The following is a 10,415-nucleotide window of genomic DNA, read 5'->3' on the forward strand; positions in this document are numbered from 1 at the left end:
ACGTTATCAGAGTGACAGAAAAGCAAAGAGGAACAGCCGCAGAAATGGATACAGGTCAAGTCTAAGTCGAATCCATCCTCTTGATATCTCCTTTTGTTTCTGCTAACGATCTCTTTGATGATGGCTGTCATGTCTGGGAGCCTGTGGCTGAAGAAAAAGGAGGAGAGAGATGGCAGAAGCTGCTGGTGGCGAGGCTTCTTCTGCAGGATGGAAATGGCTCTGGACTTGGCGGTCGCTGATGCCCCTCGCTCTGCTACCGCTTGGCCCTGGACCGCAGCCGGGTAATGGCTGCTGCGGCGGCTGCTGGATGGTTGCAGCGACTGGGCCTGCTTCTCCTCAGCAGCCAGAGGCCTGGCAGCCGAGGCAGCGGAATGGGGAGAAGACGGATAATCCTCGCAGCAGCGGCTGCCTCCTCCGGCGGCCTCCGGAGCCCGGGCCAGGGGGGGTGCGGCGGCGGCGGACGGGAGGCTCAACACCGGCCCGGGTCCCTGGACGTGCCGCCGCCGCCGCCGCCGTGTTGGAGGCAGGAGAAGGGGAGAGAGCAACTCTCCGGCGTTCCCAGCCCTGGCAATGGTGACAGGCGACTCCGACCCCCTCCCCGGAGCCGCGGCCGCCGCCGCCGCTTCTCCCCCCCGCTCCAGGAGCGGGAGGTGCAGCCGCCGAGCCTGCGCCGGCTCCCGCCCGAGCCCGCGGCTTCCACCGTCTGTCTCTCTCCGAAGCCGCTCAGAGGCTGCCCGGTTAGAATAGACGACGAGGAGGCGAGGCCCGCCGCCGCTGCCGCCGCCGCCGCCCGGCCGGCTCCCGAGGGCGCTGCCCCCGCGGCTGCTCACAGGCGCTGAGAGGGGCTCTGGGCCGCGGCCGCCGCCGTCTCTCATCTCCCTCGCCTGCGCCGGGCCTGGCCTCACAGCGGCTCAACTCTCAAACTTCCATCATGGCTGCAGCTTCCGAGAGGAGAGAGCCGAGCGCAGCCGCGTCCCGACGCCCAAGCGCGTATCCTGCCGCAGTGCACAAAGAGTCCCGCCACATCACCGTGCGCCGGCCGGCCGGCCCGCCCCCTCCGCCGCCCCGCCAGGAGAGCCGGGCGCCTCCGAAGCCGGAGGGGAGGAGAGAAGGGATGGGGGGGGGGGCGGGCGGGGCGGAGCCGGGGGCGGGGCGCGGGCGGGCGGGGGCGGGGCGGCGCGCGGCGCGGAGCATGCGCAGTGTGACCGCGGTTGTCTCCCGGAGCTGCGCCGGCTTCGGCCGCGGCTCGCAGACACCCGGCCAAGGTAGGGCGGGCTGTGGCCGCGGAGAGCTGCGCCGAGCGGGATCGCTGGCTGCTCTCCGGTGGATCGGACCAGCTTGGTCGTGCTGGTCCGTGTCTCAGGAGCCTCAGGGGCACGGCCCTGCGGCAGGGACACCCATCCCGCCTCCTTCCGCCCGCCCCTGGGTTCCTTTGGAGCGGCTTGCGTCCCCTGCCCCGCGCCGTGGTCAGATTGCAGTGCTTCGCTAGGATTTGTCAGCGACAGCCTTTACCTAGATGGTGCACCTCTCCCGCCACGGTGTCCTCAAGGTGTCAGGCTTTGCACAAAGAACAACCCCCTATTGTGTCTCCCGCGTGGGTCACCTCATCGGGCTCGGGTTCCCTGCCCCACCTCTCGCTTCCCAGGCGGCTGGGATCTTTTGCTCGAAAGGTGAACGCTCCCAGCCAAGCGTGATGATTGTGCATACGGGGCGTGTACCTACACGTCTCCCCTGAGTATCCGGGGCCCAGAGGACACCCCTGGGTGGACACGAAGTGCATCTCCGTGAAGAGGGTGCACCCCACACGCACCCTTCTGCGGCTGGGTGGCGAGTCCCGCAGCTCCCCGCAGCCGTGGGTCCACCGGATCAGCCAGCCTCCGTCTTGAAGTGGCTAAGCATCCCCTCCCGTTTGTGGCCGCTTTGAAAACCCAGCAGAACTGGATCGCTGTGGCCAGGTTCTGCTCCACTCGGACCGTGCACGGCCCGGGAGCCGGTTACTGGGCCGGGGTGGGGAGTATGGTAGGGTCGGAAGCTGCAGCCTGCGAGTGGGCGGGGCGAGCAGGCCTGGGAGGGCTCAAAGGCGAGGTGGAAGGATACACGAGCCACGGTCGGAACTACTTTCAGGAGGAGGTCACGTGTGGTCCTAGTTGGGGAACTTTCCAAATTCCCATTCCCCTATCTGTGTGCTCCTGAGGCAAGAGCTTGGACCCTTCTGCTCTGCTAGGTGGTCACCCCAGGTGGGGGCAGCCGGACCCCTGCTCATCCCGGTCGGAGCGGAGAGCGGCACCCACGAGCGGTCCGCAGGAGCGCTGTCGGGGCCAAGCGCCTGGGGAGCTGGTTACACAAGCACCCACATTCAAGCACGTGCCCCGGCCACCCCTCTCTGCTGGCCGCCGCCGGTTTGTGCACGGTGACGCGGAGAGTCCCCAGCCTGCGCTTCCCTTTCGCTTGCAACCCATGGAGCGAGCCAGAAGGCCGAGAGTCCTGCTCTGGGTCTGCCCACACCGCGCGTTCTCAACCGTGGGAGAAGAGGCTGGGCCTGAGGGCATCTGACGCATCTCGTTTGCTAATGAGATGGACCCTCTGTAGATCTGTACTCGCGGGGCAAAAGGGTATCTCCTGTTGCTGCTGGCTGCCCGGGCTTACCGATGTTGCAACAAACTTCCAGTCACTGCCCCTGAACTGGTGAACGCGCCCCACCTACTGTAGACTCAGCCAAGTGACTTATCTGAGCACCTAGTCAATGGCTGTCCGCCCAGAACAAACCTGTCAAGTAAAAAAGCTTACTGCCGGGATTGGCTGACCTGTCGCGCTTGAGAGAGCTGGTTCAGAAATGCTGATAACTAGAGTGCAAGCCCCTCCTCCCGGACGAGCCAGCCACAAAGCGAGCGATCACCTTGAGCTTGAAGAAAAATGACATCAACACCAAGGCAGGGATTTCTTCCTTTTTGTTCTTTTCCCAGAGGACTTAGTTCTCAGGGTGACAATTTGAGTCCGAAAGTATCTGACTTGAGACCTAAGCTGAGGCACTGGGTCATTTTAGAAATTGGGAGATTAGTAATCTATTATCATGGGTATTGCTGTAATTGCGAGTAGGTGTCTAGGAAGGCCAGCCGAGGGTTTATGAAGTATAGGAGAAAGAAAATTGCGTATGTGCACAGCATAGTTGCAGGCAGCTCCTGAAGCCTAGAAACCTCAAGAGGCTTGGCTCAGAGAGCCACGGGCCATTACCTAACTCCAGGACTGCTAATTAAACCAGGGATATTTACAGTTCTATTAGAGATCTCTGAGGCTACTCAAACCTTGCATTTAGATGCATCCTTTTAAGATCTCTCTGCAGGAGTCAGCAGCCCAAGCTAAGCAAGCATTGATGTTTATTGCAGGCTGTTTTTGTGCACGGTTCTGGTCGGTTGGGGGAGGCAGGGAAGACGGATGAGAGCAATTTGAAAACAATAGAAAGCCCTCCATTTGGTTTCTAAAGATGTAAATAAATCTAACCCACACAGCCTAATCTAAGATGGAGATCTATTTTACATATAACCCCCAAAGTCAAGGTGTTATATGAAATGCATGGTAAAAACCCAAGGTGTGCCCAGTGGAATATCTACTGTCGCTTGGTGAGGAAAATAAGGATGAAGTTACATCAAGAGAAGTAGGTTGAGGAGGGGAAATGACCCACATTTTTTCCTGTCCCCAGAGTCTCTGTTACTAGCATCACCCTATTTTGCCTCTTCCCTGGAGCCATCTTGTGTGACATAGTCAAAGAATCTCTAAGACACTCTGAAATCTTCCTCTATAAGAAAAAGAAAGGCACTCATTCCAAAGCTTCCTGATGCTGGGCTGGAGGAAAGAGGATCCGTTTCTGTTACCAGAACATCACTCTAGAGCACAGGGGATGAACATCCCAGCACTCAAGTGCTGGAACCTGACACCAGCCCACAGACACTTCCAAGTGAGGGAAGAAAGCCGGAAACCAGTTAACTGCTTCCCTGAAGGCCAGGTTCCTCTCTCTAGTGGTGAATGAATAGATAACTATGTTGGCCCGGTGTGTGGCCAGGCTGACAATAGTATCAGGTTTTGCTGGGTGTTTCCTCTCACAGCATTAACTATGTTTCTGAAAGAAGTACTGATGTAGACTTGTAAATTTTTTGGTGTTTTTCACATCCATTCAAAGGATGTGAATAGGTCAGTAGGGGAAAAGCCCAGATAGCAATAAAAAAAATATTTAAAGTTCAAATGAAAATATATCTGCTTGGCTGTCCTGATACTACAATACACTGGTTGCCTAGCACTTCATTTCCTTACCTGTCTGGATTTAAAACACCCCAGGGAGAAACAGAAGCCTATAACAAAGGAGGAATTATATAAAGCTCTAGGGAGACTAACTTTATAGAATAATTAGGGAGTATGATAAACCAGCTTTAATTATAGTTTCCAACAGCTGATTCCAAAACTGTATTGTTACTACAAGCCAAAGATGTTCAGAGAAAAGTCTTCCCTGGTTTCTTTGATAAGTGGGACACCAAGAACTGGATGTGGATAATAGAAATAGTTGATGGCTGTTGGAGGTTCTGCACTAAAGTATCTTGTGTGTGAGCCCTCCATTGTCCTGGTGCCTTTCTCCTCTTCCCATTCTGACCCTTCCAAAAGAGAGTTAAGTCTAGTGCTTTAATTTTTTTAAGCAAGTGGTCTGTTTTTTGTTTTTTTTTAACTTAAAAAGCACTTTCTAAATAATAGAAAATAATGGTTTAGGTAACATATAATTGGCTTTGAATTTAAACTGGCCTTTTTTAGGTTTCTGAAGGCTTTCCTCTTATTTATTCTATTATTTATTTAGTTTTTTAAATCCACATTTATTTATTGTCTGTGCAAGCATGCACCAGCTCATACACACAGGTCATGGCACATTGGTGGTGCATGTTAGAGGACAATTTGCAAGAGTCTGTTCTCTCTTTTGACCACAGCTTCTGGGGATCTAACTCAGGTTGCCGGGTTTGATGGAACACACCTTTACCCACTGAGCCATCTTACCACCCCACTTACTGTTCTCTTAAGCACAAACAGTTTGCTCAGCCTGTCCTCCTATAAGTCATACACATACTGTATTCTAGGAGAAAATTTTGCATTACGATCTATAAGCTTTCCATACTCTAAACTTTCCCAAAGCTTTTGCAAATGGCTCTCTGTCACCTTTCCTGTCTCAGGAAAGAGATATTCTGTATGATATCATTAGTCTCAAACAAACAGAGGCTGTACTGGGTGCTGGGGTGCCACAGAACAGACCACATGGCACCCAGGAATTATCACTCAGGGAGTGTCACAAAACAACTTTATTTCCATTAATTTTGACTGTCAGATCTTCTACTTTGGTCTTAATTCCAGTTGTGGCTCTATGGAACATAGCTTGCTGTTTTAGCACTTCTAATAATAGAAACTAAATGTTTCAGGGTAACCCACATGTCTAGGTATAGGAGTGGCGCTGAGATGGAATCAAGATTGACAGTGCTTCTTCTAGATCATCAACTATTTCGGAGGAGGAGTACCTTTTTTGAAAGAGAAAACAGACAAAACCTGCTTAAATCATCTTCATGATGACTGGGGAGTCTTATCTCCGTCCTTGTAATGATTCAGTCAACAAACACTTGGGACTTTTATGTGCTCCTCCTGTCTTAAGCTTTTTGAATAAGACAGATACTGGCCAGCAGGGTCCACATTCAGTAGGATGAGTCAGCTTTGGGAATATGAATCCTTGGACTGAAACTATTGCAACCTCCTCACAGCCCACAAAGTCAAGTTAACAACTATGATGCTTGATAACTGATTCAATTATCTATTGCTTCACAACAAATCACAGTAAAAAACCAGTGACTTGAAACGACCATCTTTGTTTTCCCACAATTCTTGAGGAAGGGTGTGGCTGGGCAATTCTTTTCCCCACTGTTAAGATCAAGGGACAGATATGGTCTACTCAGCTGTGAGTTTGGCTGGATCTGGAATGTCTAAGGAAATTTCAACCTGTGTATCCAGGAACTCAACTGGAGTAACTAAAATGACGAAGAGTTTCACTGTCTTCATGAGGTTACTCCAAAGCTGAGCCTATAACTTAGCCATCATGAAGAGCATGGGTGCAGTTTCTCATTTTGCAGCCATCTGGATCTTTATTTCATGGGCATATTGTATAGTTGGCCCCTGAAGCCATTTCTCACACTGAGACACTTGATAACTAAAGAGATACTCCCAGGCCCCTAAATTTTCTAGAAAAAATGATGTTTGTTTTGGAGACTGGCTCTTATTTATCCCAGGCTGGTCTTGAACTCACTGTAACTGACAGTGATCTTTCATTTTTGATATCCCCTACCTCCACCTCCAGAAAGGTTACATGCATTTACTAAGAGTGAGTTCCAGGACAGCCCAGGCTACACAGGGAAACCCTGTCTTGAAAAACCCAAAACCAAAAAAAAAAAAAAAAAAAAGTCAATTGAAAACTTATACATATGTAGATAAATATGCTAATCTAAATCTACAGAAAATATCTGAGAGAATAAACAAAAGTCTAAAAAGAAAGGGAAAGCATTTCAGAGAGAGATTGACATCTCTTCGTGTGTTGTTTGTGTGTTGAATGGGTTTTTTGGGTTCTTTGTTTTGTTTTTATCAAGACAGGTTTTCTCTGTATAGCCCCCGCTGTCCTGCAACTGGCTCTGTAGACCAGGCTGGCCTCAAACTAACAGATCTGCTTGCCTCTACCTCCACAGTAGTGGAATTAAAGGTGTTCTTTACACTGATCATTTTTGTTTTCATAAGACAAAATAGTGATTTTACCCAATAGAATTAAAGCTAAAAATAAATGTTTATTATCAAAAGAATATCAAATAACCAGAGAGGAAGTTCATGTCTAATTTCATTCTCAAATAAGTGAGCTCGCTAAGAAATTTCCAATATTGAAGCCTAAAGGTCTGCTCAGTATCTGCCATAAATGATATCTAGAAATGCTGTGTGCTACAGGGGTGCTATGTGCTACAGGGGTGCTGTGGGCTATAGAGATACTGTGTACTATAGGGATGCTGTGTGCTATATGAGCTCTGTCTTGATCCAAGTACCCTCTCTTCCTGTATCAACTGCTTCAACTAGGTCTATTTTTCAGTTTTTGTACTACTTAGCAATGTTCTGCTCAAAACATTCTTTTCCTCTAGAAATAATTATATTTCTACAGCACCAAAGTCTTCTTCCACCCTACAACGTAGCAGACTTCTCTGTGATAGGATAGAAGATTGAGAAGAAATCTCAAAGACCTTCTCATTCACCAACCTCATTGTACATTGTACATGCAAAGAAACTAGGAACAATGATTTACAAAACATTACAGATGCTTAGGAGCCTGGGAAATTTCTTTAGTTAAACAAAAATGGGGCAAAATCCTAGCTTTTATTGAACCTGAACAAGGTACCAGAGGGAAATTAGACTAGAGATGACTTTTCATAATATTTCTAGCCCTAGAGTTGGACACAGACTAAGGGGATAAGATGTGATTGGTGTTCATTGTCTGCCCTCTGTTTCCTGAACTTAGTTCCAAGGATGAGCCTTAAAAAAATTCAAACGTGAGCTGGGCAGTGATGGCTCACACCTTTAATCACAGCACTCGGGAGGCAGAGGAAGGCAGATCTCTGTAAGTTCGAGGTCAGCCTGATCTACAGGGCAAGGTCCCAGACAGCCAGGCCAGGGCAACACAGAGAAACTCTGTCTCGAAAAACCAAAAAAAAAAAAAAAAAAAGAAAGAAAAGAATTAAATGAAAGCCTGAATTGCCACATATTGTAAAGAATGATTGGAAAAGTATTTCCAAGATGTATGAAGAAGGCACACATCAGTGAGGACTGAAAAGAGAAAAGAAAGGAAAGAAAAGGTCACTAAGAGGTCTTTCTTAGGAAGAAAACACCAAACTTCACCAAACAACAAAGGGAACGCTGCCACCTGCTGAAGGAGACAATGAGCATTGAACACAGTCCCAGGCAGGTCAGGGGAGAGAGTTTAATTGCAGCTTTCAGGGAACGCTTGTGATGGGGTAAGACAGTAGTGGCCTACTTTCCTATCCCTTCTTCCATGAATATTTATGACTGTAACATTTTTATTCCCACCCCCAAACCTAAGTCTCATAATACTAAAGTGTTTATTTAAGTATTACATGCTGTGGGTAAAAGTTTTCAGTGGCTCACCATTCCTCCCCCTTAGAAATGAATCTCTTTTTTTCCACTTTTGTTCTTTACATCCCTTTCTCTTCTAGTGTATTTAAATATCAGGTGGATCTCAGAGATCCAGGCCAGCCTGGTCTACATAGTGTGTTCTAGGACAGAACCAGGACTACATAGTGACACCTTATCTCAAAAAATGAACAACAACGAAAATCAGTACACACATAAAGAAAATTTGCAAGAAAGAAGGCTAGAAGAAATTGCTGTTGTACCTTTTATCTGTCTTCTTTTTTCATCTACAACTGCACTTTCCTAACTCATGTCCTCTCTTGCCTATCTATCCCTCCATTTTTCTCTTCTTTATTCTTCTATTTCAAGATGCCATTATGATATTGTTTGGTGCCCTTTGGTTTTCCTGTCATATGAATGGAATACCTTTTTTGTTTGTTTGTGTTGAGACAGGGTTTCTCTATGTAGTCCTGGCTGTCCTGAAACTTGCTTATGTAAGCCAGGTTGGTCTCTAACTCACAGAGATCTGCCTACCTCTGCCTCCCAAGTGCTGGTATCTTTAATTTTTTTAATCTGATTTTGGCACCTAGTCATAGACCACATTTAGTTCTGTGGTTACACTAAATAACAGCCCAAAGCAGCTATAGACCTTTTCCAGCTAGGGTGCTTCTTGTTTTGTTTTTTATTAAAACAATGTGTCAGAATCTAAAAAATAAGTTTGCAAGGTACTCCCACAGTAACTTCAGTTTCTGTGTCTGCTAAGAACATCAGAAAGAACACTACAGAAAAGCCTAATGTTGTCAGATCCAACCTGTCTTTTCTAAAGACAATAAAAAGACAGTTTTCTTTTGTGAATCTTGGCCACTTAATTGTATATCATTAATGTGTTCTTGTGACCTTGTTGATTGTAAGATACAAGACTGTCTGCATTTCAAATCCTGAGCATTTTACAATATTGAGCATGAACTGATCAACAACTATTAACTGGTCAACTTTTCCTATAATTTGAACTTGGCACATTAAAATTTCTAAGTTCATTATCCTTTTGTAACACAGTCTTTAAATCTTTTTCAGATTTATTTTTTGTAAATGATTATTTTACACACACACACACAGACAGACAGACAGACAGATAGATAGATACTACATTGTCATGAATGGTTGTGAGCTACCATGTAGGTGTTGGGAATTGAACCTGGGTCTTCTGCAAGAAGGAGTGCTCTTATCCACTGAGCCATCTCTTCAGCCCTGTGATGGGGTCCTGACATGTAGCCCAGGCTGCCTTTGGTTTCATAGTCCTCCTTCTTATGTGCCTGGATTACAGGTATAGACCACTACTTCCAGTTAAACTGTCTGTCTTTTTTTTTTCTTTAATTTAGAACTTTGTCTAAATTAAACTCTCTTCCCTTACAAAAGCCATTATATTAATTTTGAAAAAATTACATACATTTATTTTACATGTTACTTTAGAAATGTACTTTTCAACTATATCCAGAAATTTGTGGGGGAATCCTCCCCTTTTTTTCTCTAACACCAATCTCCTCTGACAGCATCCTCGGCTGGAGTCTATATCATAAATTAGGTGAAAAAATCTTGATGCTAGTTCTCCAAGACTGCAGAATGCTTTTTTTCTTTCTTTTCTTCAAGACAGGGCTTCCCTATGTAGCCCTGGCTGTCCTAGAACTCACTCTATAGACCAGGCTGGCCTCGAGGTCACAGAGATCCACCTGCCTCTGCTTCCCCAGTGCTGGATTAAAAGTGTGAGCCGCCACCACTGCAGAGTATGTCTAATAACCTTTTTTGTTCCAAACATCTATTTGCTTTCCAGTTTACAAGGACAAAGAAGGACTTTAAAGCATTTGAGCTTCAGGGCACAGGGTGTAAGTGAATTATAGTGCCATCTCTGCTCCTTATGTAGAGGACAACTTAAAAAAAAGAAATGTGGAACTCACGAATAGAAATACTTACAGAGATTGTCACAAACCAAATTACAGACATAAATTAAATGGCTCACAGAACTCTGGAGGGCTGTTTCCTCACCAGTCACGAGTTATCTAAATAAAGTAGTGACAGAATTGCTCAAAAAGTAAAGATATGGGTGCTGGTGAGATGGCTCAGCCATTCAGAGGGCTCATTGCTCTTCTGAAGTATCTGCATTCAATCCCCAGCACCCATGCTGCAATGTCATGGCAGCTCACAACCATCTGTAACTCCAGACCAGG

The 10,415-nt window shown here is 47.2% G+C and overlaps 2 protein-coding genes across 2 annotated transcripts in view; one reads left to right on the forward strand and one right to left on the reverse strand.

Annotated features, from left to right (window-relative positions):
• Positions 1 to 993, reverse strand: part of Pten (phosphatase and tensin homolog) — a 73,045-nt gene extending 72,052 nt beyond the window's left edge. The window contains exon 1 of the mRNA XM_027406391.2: positions 53 to 993. Within this exon, the coding sequence (XP_027262192.1) occupies positions 53 to 875 (823 nt within the window). The 5' untranslated portion in view covers positions 876 to 993. The remainder of the gene's footprint in view (positions 1 to 52) is intronic.
• A 523-nt stretch (positions 994 to 1,516) lies between these two features.
• Klln (killin, p53 regulated DNA replication inhibitor) lies at positions 1,517 to 7,768 on the forward strand. Its single transcript, XM_027406774.1, is given in 4 exon segments — positions 1,517 to 1,690; positions 2,024 to 2,176; positions 2,179 to 2,322; positions 2,324 to 7,768. Coding segments are annotated over 4 exon segments (837 nt in total). The 3' UTR covers positions 2,690 to 7,768.
• The last annotated feature ends 2,647 nt before the right edge of the window (positions 7,769 to 10,415 follow it).

Source organism: Cricetulus griseus, chromosome 3 (genome assembly GCF_003668045.3).
Source record: "Cricetulus griseus strain 17A/GY chromosome 3, alternate assembly CriGri-PICRH-1.0, whole genome shotgun sequence".
Classification (NCBI taxonomy): domain Eukaryota; kingdom Metazoa; phylum Chordata; class Mammalia; order Rodentia; family Cricetidae; genus Cricetulus; species Cricetulus griseus.